The 22612-nt window shown below is 37.6% G+C and overlaps 1 protein-coding gene across 8 annotated transcripts in view; it reads right to left on the bottom strand.

Annotated features, from left to right (window-relative positions):
* Window positions 1-233: 233 nt before the first annotated feature.
* The window catches only part of GJC1 (gap junction protein gamma 1), a 34920-nt gene continuing 12541 nt past the window's right edge, over window positions 234-22612 (bottom strand). For 2 of the 8 annotated variants that reach the window (XM_059907804.1, XM_059907808.1), the window contains exons 2-4: window positions 11153-11472; window positions 6940-7015; window positions 234-5984 (exon numbers count right to left, since the gene is read on the bottom strand). In XM_059907804.1, the coding sequence (XP_059763787.1) occupies window positions 4774-5964 (1191 nt within the window). In that variant the 5' untranslated portion in view covers window positions 5965-5984; window positions 6940-7015; window positions 11153-11472 and the 3' untranslated portion in view covers window positions 234-4773. Of the gene's footprint in view, window positions 5985-6939; window positions 7016-7115; window positions 7298-7329; window positions 7561-7869; window positions 7925-11152; window positions 11473-17199; window positions 17216-22612 lie in introns of those variants that run through there. The other 6 variants (XM_059907802.1, XM_059907809.1, XM_059907805.1 and 3 more) reach the window with 5 other exon arrangements.

Below are 22612 nucleotides of genomic sequence, written 5' to 3' on the forward strand. Positions count from 1 at the left end.
TTTTGAGCCCAAACCTCTACTTGGAAAATTTCCTGCTCATGTATTTCCACTGAGATCAACTTACAGGTGAATGTATGGGAAGAGATTTTCATATCAGGTTTTCTGTGTAAACCATTAAGCTCTTGGGCACTATTTGATACAAAGAATGGGGTAAAAATCTTCAATATGACATTTCCTGGCAGTTGAGTTTTCACGTTTGGAAAAAGATGCACAGACCACAAATGAATCTTCTAAACTGTATTTGGAACTGACAAAAACATCTGGAACTAACAAAAAATCTTCCTAGAGACAAGGCCCTCAGCAGAGTCTGTCCCCACTATAAAATTTTACATCAACTGTACAGAACCAAATTAGCAACGAGTGATCTTTGGCACTAGAATGGGTGACTCCTTAGCTGTTCATACAATATCCAAACTGCACATCACATGACATTAAATTGCTGGTTAACAGTTGAATTTTACATTTAAATTATCTTAAAAAGTTGGGAGTCCTAGCTAAGTTTTTTGGTATCAATATGCTAATGATATCTAACACTTAGTGCCTGAGGTAGAGACTTCTGTAAGAGATTTATTGAAGAGAACACAATTGAGAGTACAAAAAAGAAAAACACTTCCAATCTTGGAATCATACAGCCAAATGTCTTTGCTGGTTCAGCAAGCCAACCCTGAAATGCAGAACTCTTTACTTCTTTTATTTCTGTAGAGATTTTGCACGGGAGTAGGGCTTTCTTTTGTTTGGACTCCTGAATTTCGGAATACATGGATTGCTTCTTTCAAAAGTATGATTATTAACATGGAATGTGCATGAACCAAACTCACTTAACATCATTATTAAAAACAACAAAAACAACACAACTGCACATTAGGGACAACAAATAAAATCTTTTAAACTCTCCATGATATGTGGCCAGAATGAGTGACAAGTATGCAAGTCAACCTAATGATTCTAACCTTTGATGGTAACTGTGGATTACTACAGATCTACGATATATAGGTGAGCTGAAATTTTATTTCCAAACTCTGCACTGTATAGGTGCAGGGGCTTTATTTTCAGGTGGTAAGAATCTTCGTGAAATTACATTATTTTATAAAGATGAAATTAATCTAACAACTGGAACCTTCCAATCAAAATGACCAGCAGCTCTGTATCTCTGACTTCAGGTACTTTTCTTCACAGCTGGGAAAGACCTTTCCTTTATAAAAAGGCATTTGTGAAGTAGGTTCAAGTATAACATAAACTTGCCTTTTATAAAAAACTGGCTGGCCAAAAATTTATCCTAAACTATAGGTATTATTTTTAGAAGTGTACTGTCTCTTAAATGAGACAGAAAACGTAAAGCCTAGACGTTTATAAGCGTAATGGGTAAAGCACAGGTATGACTAATAGGAATAACATTTAAGTCCATTCTTGGTATAAACTGCTTAGAGCAAGTTAAGTGTTTTAAACAATCACTGATTCCTGTGATAAACAGCACTGAAGGACTTCTTACTACATCACATAGTTCTTCCACCTATTTTTTTTTTTTGAAGCTCCAAGGTCAGACAAATGACCAATAATAATAGTTGGTTTTTTAATACTTTTTTTACCAGACACTTTTTCTAACTACTTCATAACACTTCTGAGAGGTAAGTGGCTCCTGCAACTTGGAAAAGTAAAGTCAACCGCCTAGTCTCATACCATGAAGAAATGACAGTTAAGGTACCTAATGATGACGTTTTTCTTTTTAAAGATATAGGTGTCCTTCTAAAAGACAGATATGTGGGAGCCCTAACCTGTGAGAACCATTTTAGATGGCAAAGTTCCTTTTTAGCAAAAGTCTATAGACGTCAGTCAAGGAAAATCCCCAAACTGACTTCAATGAAGTAACACGCTTGTGGTTTTAAATGAACAAATATAGAGACAGGCGAAACTAAGGCATAAAGCAAAGAGGAAGCCACAAAATGAACAGTAACATTTCTTTAGGGGAAAAAGTTATATAATTCTTCCCTCAAATTTGAACTAAGAAAAAAAGCCTATTTGTTTTACAAATCTCTTCTGAATAACAGACTGTAACAAAGATGAACAAAGGACACACCACATCTGAATAAATCCAACTGTACGTTAAGGAATGTAACATGTTGTTGACCATATCCTGATTGTAGTCTGTGAAGGACTAAGCACTCAACTTCTATTTAGAGAAGCAAATGTCATACAACAGAGCATGTCTTACACAGCAATTCAAAGGAACGATTTTGATAGGGGAAAAAAAAAAACCCTGCTGACAGGTGTTTTATACAAATACCTGCAAGTTCCAGAACAGTAACTGGAACAATATTTTTATAGACTCAATGTAGACCCAGTTAATGCGTTAATAAGCTAGACACTGACAGGGCCGTTTTCTTAATGTAGGCCCATGACATGTTGTTAGGGGAGAATGGCCTTGGCAAACTCAAATGTTCAAAGGCTGAAAGAAATGGACTAAGAAAGCAGTGAGAGTTGGGAAATCTATGTCATAATTAGAACTTTAGTGAGAGAATAAAAATAGACTTTAACACATGTGAAGTGACCCAGAATATCTTTCTATGTACTCGAGGAAGTTGAAGAATTATCCAGACACAGAAGATAACATTCTCATCAGAACAAGCCCAGATGAAACACCAGGGGCCCTGTTTGTAGAAACTAAGTGGATGCTTCTGGCGCCGAATGTCTGCCTGGCATTTCTGCTTGACTCCTTCCCTCTCTCTCACTCAGATCCCCAACCCTCCCACTGGCAAAGCCACTCTGTTCTCCTTCAGGCTCTGAATAGATGGATGTGAATGTATGTGTATTTTTTCTGTCCTTCAATTAAGAAATATACATGAAGTTCTACTGACATAAGAATTATTGGTAGTTCTTTATCTTAGCTGGCCTGAAGTATTTAAAATCTTCCCTGTTTTAGAATAATTATTTGAAATTCCTTATTAAACACTTGGTTTCAAGGAAACTGCGCAGGTCTATTAATTATCAAGGATACATACATGTATAAATCATTTTCTGAAATTTCCCCTTCAGTCTCACTGGAGTTTACCTTTTGCTTAAGTGTTTAGAGATCCTGAGGAACTTCGCTAGGCTAAAATTTACAGATTAAAAAAAGCAAAATAAAGGTAAATTCATGGTTAGAAGATAAGCTTAAATTTTCAACTGAGTGTCTTTTGCGGGGGGTGGGGGAGAAATGCAATGGAGAACAACAAAGAAAAAAAGAACTGCATACAGGACGCTGTTCTAAGAATAGAGAACTGACATTTAAAAATTAAGACAAAAAAATAACACTCTTGGAATTCCAAAGTTGGAGGTGGCTTGCAATAACTTTCTGTTAGAAGAGAGTGAGATACCCAAAATGAAATGCTCCCTGGTGAAGCAAACACCCCTTCCTTTAAATCTTTACCAAGCTCTTACTCAGAAGCTCATAAACTGTAAGACAAATGATGTGAACATGACAGGAGAGCAAAGTTCTCCAACATAACAGAAGGTTGAAAATGGCAATAAAATACTACTGCAAATTACGAGTGTTACGTGAACATTAATGCTTGTCATTAACAAATAGATATGCCTATAGCAAATAAATATTGAAATTCTCTTTCGGTCTATTTACAGATAGAATCCCAGGTCTGACTGGTCTTCCAGGCAGAAACCTACATTGGCAAAAATATGTAAATTATAAAAGTTCCATGGTGAATTATAAAAAATAAGGAATTTGAATTTAGGCCTTCTGCCATATGCAGTTTAAGGTAGCTTTGATTAATTTTTAGCCTAGAAGGGAATTTTTGTGTTTTTACTGTTAACATATAAAAAAAATATCCATCACTGGCTTCTTAAGAAACCAGAGTGGCAGGTTTTTGGATACAGATTTAAGGCAAATCAAACAGGTCCACAACTAAACATCTTATCAGGGCTTATTTTCCAGGTGTGCCTTTGTTTTGTGACAGAGGAATCTTAGAACAGTTCTAGCCAGGGTCTCCACACTGCTACTGGATGAGGACACCTTTGTGCATCAGCCTTTTGAAAGAACTGACATTATATACACACCATCAAAGCATATACTGGCAAGGCTTGATATTTAAAGGACTTCTGCAGTGAATCACTTTATCTTCTTTGAAAACACAAATAGGTTTTCAAAGACTAGATACAACTCTGGACACATGAATGAGATTCAAAGATTTCTCAAGTCAAAGAGAGATCTCAACCTCGCTCTACTATGGACTTTCTTTCCAAGACTGAGAACTGATTCATCCTCCTCCGGCTCCTTACATATCTGAAATCTTCCCTGCAACACGAGAGGCACTTTTATTAGGTATGTAGCATCTATTAAAACTTTAAATCCAGGGTAGAATTTGCTGAACAAAGTAATAACACTAGCCTAATAGGCATTACCTTAAGAATTATTTCCCCTTTAATATAAAAGTATAACTACAGTGGTCCAATATACAAATACAAAAAAAAAGTACCATAATACTGTACATACAAAAACTGTTCAACAAGAATGATTTAAATATATCTGTTCTTTTCCAGATCTGGAAGACACAAATGTAAAGTTCTGCAACTGTATTACTGCTGGAACATGTGTCCAGGAACAGTGTTTCCCGTTCTTTCCCCTTTGTCCCAGCCCCACCTTCAGAGTCCCCTGAGCTTGCATCATGAGCCAACAGCATCCCTGAAAATAACCAGAGCCAAATGTTTACTCAATGGAAGTCATTATTCAGTGAGCCGCTGCTTACCATGAACTATGAAAAGCACAAGTTTTAAGCCCAGCCAAGATTAAATCCAGACGGAGGTCTTCCCATCCCCTGATTTGCTACTAGCACTGCTTTTGTTGGACCCAGCTTTGGACCCCACTCTGGCTTTTTTTCCCCGGGGACCATGGGGGTTGTTTTGGTGATTGTAGGCCTGGATTGCCAGATCCAGGCGTTCCTGAGCCATTTTGATTTCCCTCTGCAGAGTCTCCAGGTCAGCTGGGAGGTTGTCCTCATGGCTGCCATACTGTTGTTCCTGGGCGATGTTGGCCTTGTTTTGCTTGTAGGCAATCTTAGCATTGGACAGTTCGGTGTACTGGATTTGATCTGGTTTGACGGCAATGTTATAGCCAGGGGGAGCAGATGGTGTGTTCCAAGTGAAAGGATAATTATAAGCACCCGGATCTTCCAGTTCCCTCCTTTTACTGTTTAGTGAGTCTCGAATTGTCCCAAATCCTAAATGAAGCATCTCCCAAACGTTAAGCAATAGGCAAAGGCCTGTAACACCATACATTATCAGAAGAAAGATGGTCTTTTCAGTGGGTCTAGAAATAAAGCAGTCTATCTTATGAGGGCAAGGAAGCCTGCTGCACACATAAAATGGGTGGACTTGGAAGCCATACAGAAAGTACTGCCCTATCAGAAAACCCACCTCAAACACGGTCCTTGCCAGCAGCTGCAGCACGTAGATTTTCATGAGCCCATCCTCCTGAATCCGGTGTCGGCCATCATGCTTAGGTTTAGATTGGTTCTGATCTTTATTTTCTTTTTCACTTTCTAATTCCATTTCTGGATACATCATGGGATCCTCTTCATGGTCCTCTTCTGTTTCTTCCAGCGCCCGGTGTTGTTTCCAACGCATTGCATAGGGTTTGCTCCGAGTGGCCCTCTTGTCTGCTTCACCGTGCTCCATTTTGGCGATCTTATGAATGGCATAGCCCAGGTACATCACTGAGGGGGTGGCCACCAGGATGATCTGGAACACCCAGAAGCGCACGTGGGAGAGGGGTGCAAAGGCATCATAGCAGACGTTCTCGCAGCCTGGCTGCTCTGTGTTGCACACAAATTTGCTTTGCTCGTCGTAATAGATGGACTCTCCTCCTACAGCTGTAAGGACAATCCGGAAGACGATCAATACAGTAAGCCAGATCTTCCCCACAAACGTGGAGTGGTTGTGGATCTCCTCTAGCAGGCGAGTGAGGAAGCTCCAACTCATGGTGACTGAACTGGTTCGCCCTGATAAAAATGAAAATTACCAAAGGAAAATCAGCAAATATTAAAATCTTAATTTTTTAATTGATGATGTCTCTAGGAACTACTTCTCTACATACTTGAAATTTATCTTCAAGGCTCATACTAGAATGACTGTTAGAATAAATAGCATCTCACTCTCTACACCACCATCAGGTAGGACCATTCACCTCAGTCAAAGAGCACTGGTTTGGGCCTACAGGGTCCTAGGAAGTCTGATTAGTTTTCATGTCTTCCTTAGCTTAAAAGGTAAAATTATAGCTATCATTTGAGATATATTTCTCAAAGTATACTGGATTTTTCACATACAGTATTATTTCATAAGACCTTCGAACTTTGTGGAATATAGATAAGAAAATAGCACAGAAGTATAGCTATTCGGTCACAGTAAGACTGCCACTGAGAACATAATGGGGACACCTGGGCTGGATGGACTCCATTGTGAAGAGGTACCTTATCAGGAAAGTTAAATTTTGGACCTGGTGACAAGTATTAAAAAAGAATTAAGGAGATAGTACAGCTGCAAATAACTGGCAAAGATCAAGAACTAAAATAAAAGACAGAAAGAAACAAGGAAGACACTCCTGAGCTAGGCTGCATCACAGAGATTCTAGCATTCTGTATTATATTTCTGTATTTTGTTTATGGTAGAAGTTAAAAAATGCCTGTAGATTGAATTGTGAGGACATTAAAAATCCAATCAATAGACAAATCCACTTAAAACAGCATTTTGAAGGATAGTTTTATTCTGAGATTCTTAGATCTATGTCCAGAATCCAGGTAAAAACCATCAAATGAGATAATGTATGTAAAATCCCTAATACAACCCCTGACACACAGTACACCTAGCTTTTCTCTTCTATCTTCCCTCTCTTGGTTTACTTCTGCAGATAACAGTTGATTATCAGCATCACCAAAGAAATTTAAATACACTTTTTACCTGTTATCCAGAATTTCTGTTATCCAAAATTTTCTTAGAGAAATGATGTTTTGCGCACAAGTTTTCCAGATTCCCTCTGGAAGGGAAAAAGAAAAGAGAAGGTCATAAGTTTCCTCCCACAGAAAACAATCAATCACTAGAACGCCATTTTCAGGGAGAAACAGTTTTCTACGTACCATAGGAATCAATCAGCATGAGATGGAAACAGGCTTGAGTTTGAATATCACTGTTCTCTCCTCCTATACGTGGTAGGGGAAACTACCTTACAGTGACTCAAAGAGTCTTAGGTCACTGTAGTCTAAGAAAATATGACAGGAAGATGAGTCATTGGTGAAAATCTGAAGATTAACTCTGGCATCTATAGGAAAAAGCCAAAGTAGAAAATCTCACCAAATTTAAACTGGGTCACTAAAGGCCTTGCAAAAATCTTCACCCTGTGTGCTCTATTCCTGTTCTGTTCTCTGAAGCAGCCAATACCTCTCTCAATGGGATTTGAGCAGCCAACTAGGAGCAAGCTGTTTAGTTAAAACACCCAACAGCTGGCTCTCAGTCACTGGGACACCCATATCCACAGAAGGTGATTTACAGACTCAACTGCTCACAGAAGGAAAACACCTGCATCTGTATTGTGATTAAAAAATATATATATAGGACAAATTATTGCTCATTATCAAGTTCTGCAAACTATGGAATAACTATGGCCAAGAATCATCCACACTATCATTTAATTTAATAAATGAATGTAAAACAATCCCTAAGTGTTCCAAGTTATTATGTGTTCAAAATAACTTAATAAAAAAGATACATGAAAAAAAACCAGAACAATTCCCAAAAGGTCAATGAAGAAGAAGAAGAAAAAAAGTTCAGGCATCTGCATAACATGCAAGTACGAAGATTTACATACAGAATCCAACCACACAAAGATCTCACCATAGGACTTCAAGTACAACTCTCATTTCCAGCCCTGATGTCCAACTGAGTTCACCACTTCTCTCACTGCACATACAAGTTATAAAACCACAACACAAGAAGTAAATAATATGCAGTCTTTAAATGGTGATGTAAGCCAGATTTCCAACACAGAACTCCATAATGATTCACATCCACAAGTCCAGATTCACATTTTCCCCAAACACCATATCTAAAGCATTTACCTTAAAGCCTGAAATTCTATTTGTTCCAATAAGCCAAAATCATGAAAGTGCAATTGTTAATTAGTTAGGAAGCTCATCCTCTACACTGCCATCCATACCGAAAACAAATGGGTACCTTTATAAATAATTATTGCTATGAAATAATTTCTCAACAGTTCAGCATCTCATACAATAATCTAACTTTTTTTGGGGGGGGGGGAATTAGTGACAAACCCTTCAAAGCTTATAAGTTATAAAGCAGCCACTTAAACACATACAGAAATACACATTGCATACTGGTTAAGCTGTAGGCCTAGACAATGATGAACCCTTAGAGCCTGGTTTTCCGTGGGCACTTGTAAGTGCCATAGTACCCTATACCCAAACCTTGAGTATAAATGATGTGTAAAGTAATGTAGCTTCAGCATCTCATACAATGGATGATGGGTAATTTTCTTTCTAAAATAACCATGGGCTTCCTAATCAAATGGCAGCATTACCACTGAGCTGTCAGTAGGTTTTCCGTTGATACTCTTCCCTTTCCAAATCCCCTTCTTCTCCTTGTAAGCATTAAGAGAAAGGCTTAAGTATCAGAGTAGCCTCCTCCAATTTGGGGGGTGGGGTGGAAAGGAGAAGAGGGAGGGAGGGTGTGAGAGAGGAGAAAAAACTGAATGAGTAGAATGGTGGGTTCTGGAATTGACATTTCTAAGCAAAAACGTGTCACTGCCAAGTGTGGTCTTGCTGTGTTCTTGCGCCACTAAAATTCCCTTTTTTCAGAACCATTTTTTTGCTCTCCTACTAGAAGCCTAAGATTCAGAACACAGTCTTCTCTGACTTCCCTGTTTCGGCAAACAGACTTGGTTATAGAGTAGGGAGTGAGAGCATGTAATTAACCTGTGAACAGCTCTCGTGAAAAAATAAAAATCATTTCCATACTCTATTTATGAATGGAAAATATGGGAGCATGGGATGAGTGGTGGTGAGAGGTGGGGGGATGCCAAACACCTAAATATTTTTTGCCAATTAGGAAAGCCAACTGATTTAAATGTATCTTGACACTTAATGTCTTCTTGAATATATCCTTTATGCTTTGGCTGAATTTATCTATAGACAAATTCTAGAAAGTGGTATTATCAGGACACAAGAAATGTAAGTCTGTGTGGTTTTTGCTCTGTACTGTCATTTGATTTTCTAAAAAGGTCCTAGCAGTTTACAATGCCTGGCAATGAATGAGTACAATTTTACCTCAACCTCATCAGCACTGTCTGTTATGCTACTTTGCTAGGTGTAAAATGGTATTTCAAAATTATGTCAATTTGTATGTTTTTAATACAGCAGGATACCCTTCCCTTATATTCCTCCTTCTTTGTGAACTATTTCTGTCCTTTTGCCCATTTATCTGCAGAATGTATTCTTAATACAGTACAGACATCAATCATTTGACATTTAATATAAATACCTCAGTTTATTGTTTTCCTTAAAATTTTAGTATTTTATACAGTCACACCAATTTCTTGAATAAATTAAAAGGTGGAAAAGTTATTCTTCCTAGGATGGCTTTTTACATAAAGAATTTGCAAAATTCATGGTAGCTCATAATTCAAAAGGATTCTCAATTCTCTCTCCATCCCCCAACACATACTGAAGAAAATCATATTTGCTTTCATAACATTTACTGGACAGAAATCAAATGTGCTATTTTTAGTCTGTTTTCCAAATAATTTTCAAATCTACCTTGTCTTACACTAGAAAATAGAATTTTAAAAATTACTTGGGGGCTTCCCTGGTGGCGCAGTGGTTGAGAATCTGCCTAACAATGCAGGGGACACGGGTTCGAGCCCTGGTCTTGGGAAGATCCCACATGCCGCAGAGCAACTAGGCCTGTGAGCCACAATTACTGAGCCTGCGCGTCTGGAGCCTGTGCTCCGCAACAAGAGAGGCCGCGATAGTGACAGGCCCGCACACCGCGATGAAGAGTGGCCCCCACTTGACGCAACTAGAGAAAGCCCTCGCACAGAAACGAAGACCCAACACAGCCATAAATAAATAAATAAATAAATAAATAAATAAATTTTTTTTAAAAAAAATCTATCTTTAAAAAAAACAAAATTACTTGGTATCAACACGGTAATAAATTAAGTAATCTCCTCCCAAATTATTTATATTTGAAGAGTTTTCTATCAGCTACATCCTAACAGGATCAAGTCAAAGTTTACTGCATGTCTAAAACTCAGGATCTTTGAAGATTAAATATAAAAGCTCATTATTTGGATTATCTCTGGAGGTGGATTATATGATTAGATCTATTTTAAATATGAAGAAATGAGGTCCAGAAAGTTTATAAAATTTGCCCGAGATCATCCAGTTATTAAGAGGTGAAGCTAGAATCTAAAGTCAGCCAGTCTTGCTCCAGTCTCAGCTTTTAACTACTAGTAAAGAATTGCACTCCAGATGAGGTGGAACTATGTACAGGCCCCATGTGAATACAGAGGAGGGCACCTCACCCCAATCTTTGGAATCGGAATTAAACTAAATAATAAACTCACAAAGATCAAAGGGGGGGGGTAGTTCTGCTGCCAAAAGAAACTGGAAAAAAAAAATCAAAGGGGGAAATTTCAGGGTTTAAGATCTTACACACAGAATGAATTGAAAGTTAAAACAAAACAAAACAAACAACAACAAAACATAAAACCCAAAAAGAACTCCAAGGTTGTTTCTTGGCAGTTGGAAGGGAAGAATAAACTAGAAAAATGGTATCTTCAACAAAAATGTTTTTTTTTCCACTAAGAAGGATAACTTCTGTGGGCATTGAGAACAGTGACAGAAGGTGGTAAATTTAGTTCAGGGGTGAAAATGCTTGTTAAAGGGTAGATACAAAGATGGTATACACATGAAGTGCTCAGAGCTGTGCCTGGTCTCAAGGCAAGCACCATTATTACCATTACTACCAGTGCTGCTGCAACTTTTTGTCTTATCACCTCAACTGTACTGGGAGCCCCTAGATGTTAGACACCACATCTTTTATCTCTGCTTCCCTAGCTTCTAGTCTGATGATTGGCCATTTTTTAAAAATTAATTACCTTATTTATTTATTTTTGGCTGCGTTGGGTCTTCACTGCTGCACGCAGGCTTTCTCTAGTTGCGGTGAGCTGGGGCTACTCTTCGTTGCGGTGCGTGGGCTTCTCATTGCGGTGGCTTCTCTTCTGCGGAGCACGGGCTTTAGGCACATGGGCTCAGTAGTTGTGGCACACAGGCTCAGTAGTTGTGGCTCACGGGCTTAGTTGCTCCGCGGCATGTGGGATCTTCTCAGACCAGGGCTTGAACCCGTGTCCCCTGCATTGGCAGGTGGATTCTTAACCACTGCGCCACCAGAGAAGTTCCTGATTCGCCATTTTAAGTGCTAAATAAACATTTGACAAACAAATGAATAAATGCATTCCTATCGGACCTGCCTTACATTTTTCACTGCAATCTCTTCTCTCTCTATATATATTTTTTCTCCTAGATTCCCACTGCATCAGTCTGTCCAAAAATGGAATAAGCAGCCTCATGAAGCAGTGAACCCTGGTATAAATGCAGCAGGGAGGGTAAAGGGATATAAAGGGAGGTGTCTGTACTTCACTGAAATCTATAAAATGTGACACCAATGATGGCAATACTTTATGTATGTACAGTGTAATACCTAAAACAGCCACCAAAAAAGCACACAGAGGGACTTCCCTGGTGTCGCAGTGGTTAAGAATCTGCCTGTCAATGCAGGGGATATGGGTTCGAGCCCTGGTTGGGGAAGACCCCACATGCCACAGAGCAACTAAGCCCATCACCACAAGTACTGAGCCTACGCTCTAGAGCCCACGAGCCACAACTACTGAAGCCCGCGCGCCTAGACCCCGTGCCCTGCAACAAGAGAAGCCACCGCACCGCAACGAAGAGTAGCCCCTGCTTGCCACAACTAGAGAAAGCCTGCACGCAGCAACAAAGACCCAATGCAGCCAAAAATAAATAAATAAATAAAATAAATTTAAAAAAAAAAGAAAAAGAAAAAAGAATGACCATACCTAGTGTTGGTGAGGATGTGGAGAAACTGCTACTCTCATACAAGTAGGAATGTAAAATAGTATAATCACTTTGGAAAATAGTCTGGCAGTTTCTTAGAAGTTAAACAACATATACCAACTATATGATGCAGCCATTCTGCTCCTAGGCAAGAAGTAAAACCGTATGTCTATAAAATGACTTGCACATAAATGTTCACAACAATTTTATCTGTAATAGCCAAAACCTGGAAACAACACAAATGCCCATCAGCAGGTTGATGAGTAAACAAATTGTGGTATACTCATACAGTGATATACTACTCAGCAATAAACTATTGATATGCATAGCATGGATGAATCTCAAAATAATTAGACCAAACGAAAGAAGTCAGGCAAAAAAAAAAAAAAAAAAAGGCACACACTGTATGATTCCATTTATATAAAATTCTAGAAAATGCAAACTAACCTATAATGACATAAAGCATGTCAGTGGTTGCCTATGGATGAGCTGGGGGTGGGAGGCAATGAGGGATTGGCCAGCCTGATATCAAACTCTCATGGCTATTATTTTTCAGTTTCTACTTGTCTTACTTTTCCTTTTTCAAACTTCTAAATACATATCCTGATTTTTGTCCTATCTTATTAGCCCATCCTTTTCAGTGCTCTTTGCTGGTTCTTCCACCAGAATCCAAGCTGTAAATGATGTCCCACTTTGCTCCAACATCTCCCTGAAACTTCAGACTTGAAATTCAACTGCTACTCTACATCTTCTCTTGGATGTCTAATAGGCACCTGAAATTTAACATAACCCAAACCAATCCTCCCATCCTCCAAAGACCTACTCTTACTCTGTCTGCAGTTTTCCCAAACTCAGTAAGTAGTTTCACCATTCATGCAGTTTTTTAGGCCAAAACCTTCAAGGCAACCTCACTCCTTTTTCTCACTCCATAGGCAAACTATATCAGCAAATCCTGTCAGTTCTATCTTCAAAATATATCCACAATCCAACCACTTCTTTCCACCTCCACTGCCATCACTCTGATCCAAGCCCCCTTCAACTCTAACCAAGATTATTGTAAAAGCAAGAGTCTTCTAATTGGCCCCCTAGCTTATGCTCTTATGCCTCTCAAATCTCTTCTCCAAAAAGCAACCAGAGTAAAGCTTTTAGAAAGTATGTCAGATCATGTCCCTCTTCTGCTCAAAACTCTCTCAGAACAAAACCCAAAATCTTTACTATAGTCTACAACGCCCTTTATCATATAGCTACTAGTACACTTTTGGTCTCATCACCTTCCATTCTCCCTCTTGCTCATTCTGATTTAGGAATATCTACATCCTAACTATTCCTCTGATCATACCAATCATGCCATACTTTTGCCTCAAGATTTCTGTACTTGTTATTTTCACTGCTTTGAACTTTTTTATTTCATAGATATTAACAGAAAACTCTCTCATTTCATTCAAGTCTGCTCAAAAGTCATCTCCTTAATGACTTTCCTCAGACCACTTTCCTAAAATAACATCTGTCATTCTCTAGCCCCTTTAATTTCCTTTATAGCACTTAACCCTCACATAATTTTTATTTTACAATTTTATTGTTTATAGAATATAAGCTCCCTGAAGGCAGGATTTTGTTCTTTTATCCCCAATATCTAAAACCCCACAGCCTGGCAAATGGTAGTAGGTTCTCAATAAATATCTGTTCAATAAATTAATTCAAACATTTAGAAAAATGCTCTGGATGTATTAACTGAAAAATATAGGATACGGAACAGAATTATCCCAATTTTGGAAAATGAATAAAATTTATGCATTAAAAAATCCTAGAAGAAAAACAAAAATGTAAAAAAAAAACCCACCAAAACCTTGAAAGGTTATAAACAAATACCCACTAGTTTCTCCTTTCTTTAGCCTGTTTCCTGCATCTCTACTAGAATTCTCTCTCTAAAATGGATCTGTTACTCCTTTGCTGAAAAACCACTAATGGAGGTGGCTCCTCAAACCAGTGGGGCAAAGATGGACTTTTTAAAGTATTAGAATAAAACATAGTTGATATCTGTTATAACTCTGGATATGAGAAGAAAAGATGAATCTGAGTACAAAAAATAAAAAGTGTCTCGGTGGTTAAAAGAAAAAACAACCTAAACAATACTGAAAAACAATGGGAACTTCCCTGGTGGCGCAGTGGTTAAGAATCTGCCTGCCAATGCAGGGGACACAGGTTCGATCCCTGGTCCAAGAAGATCCCACATGCCACAGAGCAACTAAGCCCGCGAGCCAGAACTACTGAAGCCTGTGTGCCTAGAGACTGCTCCGCAACGAAGAGTAGCCCCCGCTCGCCGCAACTAGAGACAGCCCATGCACAGCAATGAAGACCCAACGCAGCAAAAACTAAATAAAAATTTTAAAGAAAAATAAAAACAATGAACTGGGGGAAAAGGTTTCAGTAACTCTTTTATAAGCAAAGAGCTAATTTCTAATATATAAAGAGTTCAAAACATACATTCCACAGAAAGAAAAACACAAATTCCCCTTTAAAAAAATGCACAACGTGGATGAACCTTGAAAACATAATGCTAAGTGAAAGAAGTCAGACACAAAAGCCACCTATTGTATGATTCCATTGATATGAAATGTCCAGAATAGGCAAATCAGTAGAGACAGATTAGTGGTTGTCAGGGGCTATGGGAAATGGATTGTGACTGTTAGTTAATGGGTACCGGGTATCTTTTGGGGATAATGAAAATGTTTGGAATTAGACAGTGGTGGTGGTTACACAACCTTGTGAGTATACTAAAACCACTGAACTGTATACTTTAAAAGGACAAATTTTAGCATATGTAAATTATATCTCAATAATAAAGTACTCTAAGATACAATTCTTCTCCTATGACATTGGCAAAAATCCAAAAGGAGAGGCTATGGAAAAACAGACATTCTCACATATCGCTGATGGGAGTGGTACAACCTCTGGTGGCAATTTGATAATATCTAACAAAATTACAAATGCATCTATATCCTTTGACCCAGTAATCTCACTTTGGGGAATGATCAAACTATAACACTGTTTTTATATAACTCAAATGTCCACTGTCAAGGGAATGGTTAAATGCACTATGGTCTATTTACACAACAGAATACCACGTGGTTGTAAAAAATAATGAGGAATGCTCTCCTTGTATAGAAAGATATTCAAGGGCTTCCCTGGTGGCGCAGTGGTTAAGAATCCACCTGCCAATGCAGGGGACTCGGGTTCGAGCCCTGGTCCAGGAAGATCCCACATGCCACGGAGCAACTAAGCCTGTGCGCCACAACTACTGAAACCCACGCGCCTAGAGCCCGTGCTCCGCAACCAGAGAAGCCACTGCAATGAGAAGCCCACGCACCGCAACGAAGAGTAGCCCCTGCTCGCCACAACTAGAGAAAGCCCGCGCGCAGCAACGAAGACCCAATGCAGCCAAAAATAAATTAATTTTAAAAAGATATTCCAAACATTTAATTAGTGAAAACAGCAAGGAAGTGTATATATGTATATGCCTTTTACATAAGGAGAAAAAATATCAATCTGTGTTTTTGCTTATATTTCTATAAAGAAACACAAGGATACATTTTTTTAAAAAACTAATAAAAGTGGGGGAGGAGACTAAGGAGGACGGGGTAGGATCAAGACTTTGATTATATATCTACTTAATTAATATATTTGGCTGCGCCAGGTCTTAGTTGTGGCACTCGGGATCTAGTTCCCTGACCAGGCACCGAACCTGGGCCCCCTGCACTGGGAGCGCAAGTCTTAACCAATGGACCACCAGGGAAGTCCCTGATTATGTATCTTTTTACATTGTCTTATTTTTTTTTAACCAAATGAGTAAGTTGCCTTTTTAAAGAAAACACCGCTAAAAGCATTCCATGCCCTACAGAATAAAGTCTGCTTGAGATTTTAAAGAAATCCTTTTGCAAACTTTTTAAAGTTAAAAAAAACTTACATATTTTTCAGAAATTAAATGTTTTATAAAAAGATCATCTTGGTAATGAATTCCTTGGAGGTCCAGTGGTTAGGACTCAGCGCTTTCACTGCCAAGGGTGCAGGTTCAGTCCCCAGTCGGTAGGGGAACTAAGATCCTGCAAGCTGTGCTGCACGGCCAAATTAAAAAAAAAAAAAAAAAAAAAAAGAGTTCATCTTAATTTCTGTTTAACCCCAAGTTTAAATACCACCTGTACATTTTTCATCAACTTACACTGTACATTTTCACATGTGCATTTGTTGTTTCCCTCCATTAAACCCACTTCCCTTGGACATCCTCAGTTTACTCCCTCACTTCAATTTATGCTTCTCTTCAGATGTCACCTCCTGTGGTGAGGACTTCCCTGACCACTTACCTAGGATAACATTCTTCCATCACTCTCTACACCCTTACCCTGCCTTTTTCCTTCAGAGCACTCAACACTACCTAGAACACTTTTTATTTGTTAAGTTGTTCATTATCTGTCACCCCAATAGAATTTAAACAAGGACTTTGCTCTTGTATCCCTGGCACTTAGAACAACTATTAACTGAGTGATTTAATAAATTTGAATCTCTGCTCATTGATTTTCCTCTGCTTTATGTGGTCTTTCCACAATTTCCTACTTGGAAAAATTTTTATCCTTTAGGTTCTAGCTCAAAGGTCACTTCAAGTTTTCTTGACCTCCTCACTTAATCTCCTCAGAAAGTCTATAATAGTTTTTCATTCCACAAATAACAGGACTTAATCTATTAAACTGAGGTTAGTAGTATCAGTTTCTTCTGCTGGAATATGAGTTCCCTGAGGGGAAAGTCCATGTTTTTTAAAATTCTCTGAGCCCTCAGGATACAAAAATAACTCAATAAATGTACGCTATATTTAATAGAAGATCTAAATGAATTTATAGGAGGTAGAAAATATAAAATATGTTCACTAATACAATCATTTCAGGGCAGAATACAATGAATGGTATAGAAGTACAAAATGTGAAAATACTCAGAGAAGGAAAAGAGACAATTCCTATAAACTAAAAAGTATAAGCTGTCTATTATACCTCAATGAAGCCAGAAAAAAAAAGTATAAGCTTACTGCAGAAGACAAGTGGGTCTCTGAAGAATGGGTATGGTTTCACCAGGCAGAGCTGGGGTGGGAAGTAGAGGCAAGGCAGATGGAGAAAATGGTGTGAGTGAAAAGTTGCACAAGAAGGCTCTTAGACTGGAACATGATGGAGGATGTTTGGGAAGTAGTTGTAGAGAAGGCTGAACAGGGAAGTCAAAGACCAGTTTGTAGAGGGCCTTAGCACACCATGGAACCTGAAATTAAAGCATGTAAGTAATGATGAGTAAATATTCCTCAAATGTGGTCCACAGACCACCTTCAGAATTATCCAGAGTACACGTCTAAAATGCTGATTCCTAGGTCCTACTTATTCAACTCCCACTCTCAGGCCTACTGAGTCAGAATTTAACAAATCTTCTATGGTTAGACATTTAAGTTGTTTACAATGATTTATTCCAATACTTATAACTTTGTACACATCCCCAATTATAGATTTAGGATAAATTTTTCTAAAAGAATTGCTGGGTCAATAGTTGTACAAACTGTGAAAAAACTGTGTGTGTTATTAAGAAAAGATCAGCTTCTTTATGCACTATTTCTCCAAAAATTCTAAGGCTTTTCATATGTATTACCAAATTACTCCTGCAAAAAGCCGGTACCTATTTATATTTCCACTACTGAGAGTATGAGAATACTGGTTTCCTCACTCCTTCACCAATGATTTTAACGCATTTTTCAAGAAACAAGGCTTGGGTCAATCTGTGTTTAAACTATAAGAAGTTTTAGATGATCATTAACCATTAGGGAAATGCAAATGAGACAAATAATGCACAGTGAGATACCATTTCATACTCAAAAGGATGACTACTATTAAAAGAAAAGAAACAAAAAAGAAAAGAAACAAGTGCTAAAAAAGTTATGGAGAAACTGGAATCATTGTTGTGCATTGCTGGTGGGAATGTAAAATGATGCACCTGCTGCAGAAAATGGTATGCTTATGATTTTCTCAAAATATTAACTATAGAATTATCCTATGATCCAGCAATTCTACTTCAGGATGTATACCTAAAAGAAATGAAAGCAGGGACACAAACAGATAGTTGTACACCCATCTTCATAGCACATTATTTACAATAGCCAAAAGGTGGAAGCAACCCAAGTGTCCACTGACAGATAAATAAACAAAATATGGTATATATCCACAATGTTATTCAGCCTTAAAAGGAACGAAATTCTGACACATTCTACAATGCTGATGAACCTTGGAGACAGTATGCTAAGTGAAAGAAGTCAGTCACAAAAGGACAAATATTACGTTTCCACTTATATGAGGGCCCTAGAATAAAATTCATAGAGAGAGAAAGAAGAATGGTGATTGCCAGGGGCTGGGAGGAATGGGTAGAGTTTCAGTTGGGAAGATAAAAGTTCTGGAGATAGATGGTGATGATGTTTGCACAACAATGTAAATGTACTTAATGCCACAGACCTATACACTTAAAAAATGGTTAAAATGGTAAATTTTATGTTATGCATATTTTACCACAATGAAAAAGTAAAAAAAATTTTAGACTAACTTCATTCATGCAATTAGTATTCACCTACCATCAAGAAGCTTGCAAGACAGTAGTTTATAGGAAATTACAAACACTTAAAAAAAAAAATACAGTTGTATTCAAGAAGTATTTAATGTTATATATGCTATGCAACAGAAGACAAGGAAATAACTGGAATCATCTGTTAAAGTTTAAACATATTTTACAGCATAGTGACTCTACAGGGAAATGCTTTATTTTCCAGTTTATCTGATTCATTTTTTCCATTACAATCTCTTTACTATAATGTTGGCCACAAAAACACCGTTAATCCAAAAATATCTCTTTCATATATATCTTTGGAAAAGTTTCTCATAGACTCATGTTTTTAAAAAAAAGCTCCCAAGGGTTTCAGATCAACAACTAAAAAAGCGTGTAACTTGTCCCTTGTCAATTTTTTAATGCTCACTAAACTGAAATAACCAGGAAATTTAAAAATTTTAAATAAGTAGTGCTAGTCTAAATATTTTACAAATCCAACCGAGTCCAAATGGGTCAGAGCCAAGTTTTAATCTGCTTCTAATTAAAAAAAATTTTTAAACCCCAAAATCTATAATAGCTAGACCATATTTAAAAGCCTTAATTTCTAAACAAAAAATCCAGGATGAACTAATATTCTAGAAAAGTGATTCTAACTTTGAATTTTGTGAAACTGAGAGCAAGCACTTAACTAGGAGCCAAGAGATTCTAACAGGCACTTCAGGAATAAATATTTCTTTCCACTTTTTCATTTGTGAGATAAGTGAAGAATACCAGATTAGATTATTATTAAGGTCCCTTCTATTAACAGTTGATGAAAATCAACTCAGGCAGAGTACTATTCATAAAACAACCAACAAATTATGTGGAATTCAGAACTCTAGGGACAGGAAAGAAGCAAAGTAAGAGCAGTGAAATTAAACAATAATAAGATGTCAAATTTTCAAAAAGGCACTTCCCAAACAGTCATCCCAGAAAATCCGTGATTGGACTAAAATTAAAAATTTCAATATTGACTCACCATGATTCTACAGTATTAACTATCTGGGCATCCCAGATTATGAGCTGAGCGATCCACTAAGAATCGTGCTAGTGACTCACATTCCTGAATGAGACTGCTTTATGTGCAGAGACAAGGAATCAATTAAAGGGTTTACAATGAAGTTTTGTTTAACTGGAACGTTTTAAGTGGAAGTTAATTCTGCATGAGTGATAATAGATGTTTAATAACTAGCTAGTGACAATTTCTAAGCAAAAGCACTATGGCAGCCTTAATCTATGTATTACAAACAGTAATCTATGTATTATAAACATGAAAACAACTTGTTTTTCAAAAGAGCTCTTGGCTATGGACAATATTTGAGAAACACAAAATTTGTTGTAAATCAAATTATAAAATAAAGGAGAGAAAGTAGTTTGAAATCTTGGCTCCATTAACTAACAAGGAAACAAAATACACCACTGTGGGTTGAAGTGTCAGTCTATGCTGGCAAAAAGCCATTCTATTTGAATGTAAGAACCTTCAGGAACCAGCTGGAGAAGTATGGGGAACCTGGGATAATGTGTTCGTTCACAGTGCATAGTAAGTGGTACTGTCTTCATGTAAAAAAGGACAGTATTGGTACACTTGTCCAAAACAGCTTAAGTCAAATCAAAAGGACGACATCAGTCTAGGAAAATGACATGTCTAAGAAAAATTAAAAAAATAAACATATAACATTACCAATATGACTAGGGTCACAACACAAAATTTGCAAAAAACATTATCATACACTGATGGTGAGGGTGGTCTGATACAATCTTTCTGGAAGGCATTATGGTAATATTTACCAGAAACTTTAAAATGTTTTATGTCCTTTGATCAGTAACACCACATCTAGTAATTTATCTTAAATAAATGCCCAATAAAATATAAATATATTTATTTATAAAATAAATCTTAAATGAATGCCCAATAAAAGAAAAATTTTACGTAATTTATGATATAATCTCTATGAGGAAATACTGTACAACCACTGTAAATCTTGTTTTAGAACAGAGATCACAAAATCCAAATGTCTACAACTATACAGAGACAAAAAGTAGATTAGTGGTTGCCTAGGACTGAGAAGAATGAGGAATAGTAGGGAATGACTGATAATAGGTACGGGGTTTCTTTTGGGGGGAATGAAAAAATTCTAAAATTAAACTGAGGTGATGGCTACACAACCGGGTGGATATACTAAAAACATTGAATTGTACATTTTAAACAGGTGAACTGTACAGTGTGTGAATCATACATCAAAAAAGCCATTTAAGACATTTTCTAAATGTCTAGGCACCAGTAAGTGATACAAGGAACTGAAACAGAAAAATGGGGCCTGGACAACACAGGCACCAACTAAAGAGGGGCTACTGATTATTAGCTACAGCTGTTGTTGTTATCAGACTGTCATATCTTTCAAAATAAGTCTTCAACCTGGATTTTTATGTGAAGCCTGATTTGGGGGTAATTTTTTTCTTTTTTTTTTCTTTTTTTCTGTGTTGGGTCTTCGTTGCTGCAGGCGGACTTTCTCTTGTTGCGGTGCACGGGCTTCTCATTGCAGTGGCTTCTCTTGTTGCGGAGCACGGGCTCTAGGCGTGCGGGCTTCAGTAGTTCTGGCTCGTGGGCTCTAGGCGCATGGGCTTCAGTAGTTGTGGCGCATGGGCTTAGCTGCTCTGCGGCATGTGGGATCTTCCCGGACCAGAGCTCGAACCCATGTCTCCTGCATTGGCAGGCGTATTCTTAACCACTGCGCCACCAGGGAAGTCCCTGGGGGTAACTTTTTGATTGAAGTATAAAATACCTACAGAAAGGTGCACAAATGTAAGTGTGCAGCTCAATGAATTTTCACATATCCATGTAACTAGCACTGAAATCAAGAGCAAAGCATTACCAGCCACCCAGAGCCACAGTTATGCCCCTTCCTACCCAAGGGAAACCGTCACTATTGACATCTTGGATAATTCTTTGTTGTGGGAGACTGTCCTATGCATTGTAGAATGTTTTGCAGCATCCCTGGCTTCTTCCAGTTGCGACAACCAAAGATGTCTCCAGACACTGCCAAATACCCTTTGGAGAACAATATTATACCACATTGAGATCCACTAGTTTAAACTGTCCTTGAACTTTACATAAATGGAATCACAGAACGGACTCTCTTGTATCAGATTCATAAGGAATACACTTCTAAAAATAATTTAAAAATAAAAGAATACACTCTTGTGTCTGATTTTTGTTCAATATCTGCTAAGTCACCAATCTTATTGCATTTAGCTCTAGTCTGTTCATTCTCTTTGCTTTATTATATTGCCAGTGTGTATATATCACAATTTATCCATTCTACTGCTGATGGGCATTTGAGCAGTTTCCAGTTTGGAGCTATTATGAATAATGCTACTGTGAACACACCAAATATGCCTTCTGGTGAATATATGTACATTTCTGTTGAATACCTAGACCCAGAATTGCTAGTTGTAGGGTATGCATATGTCAGGTTTAGTAGATCAGTACTTTTCCTAAGGGAGTTGTATCCATTTACACTTCTACCTGTCTCTTTTTTCATGTTGACAACTAATAGAAAAAAATTTTTCAATAATATTGAGCCAGATATTTTATTGGCTGAGTAAAGCCTGCCAATTTGTGATCTGTTTTAAAAAAATGTTTCACTATGTGAGAAAATGCTCATATGTAATAAAGAGACAAAAAACAAACAAAATAACTCCCAATAATATAATATGCCTGAATGGAAATATACCAACATTAACAATGGCCTATGAATGTTTTCTCTTCTATTTGCTTTTCAGTATCTTCTACAATAAACATGTAATAATGAAGTTGGCAAAGCCTTCCT

Source organism: Balaenoptera ricei, chromosome 20 (assembly GCF_028023285.1).
Source record: "Balaenoptera ricei isolate mBalRic1 chromosome 20, mBalRic1.hap2, whole genome shotgun sequence".
NCBI lineage: Eukaryota > Metazoa > Chordata > Mammalia > Artiodactyla > Balaenopteridae > Balaenoptera > Balaenoptera ricei.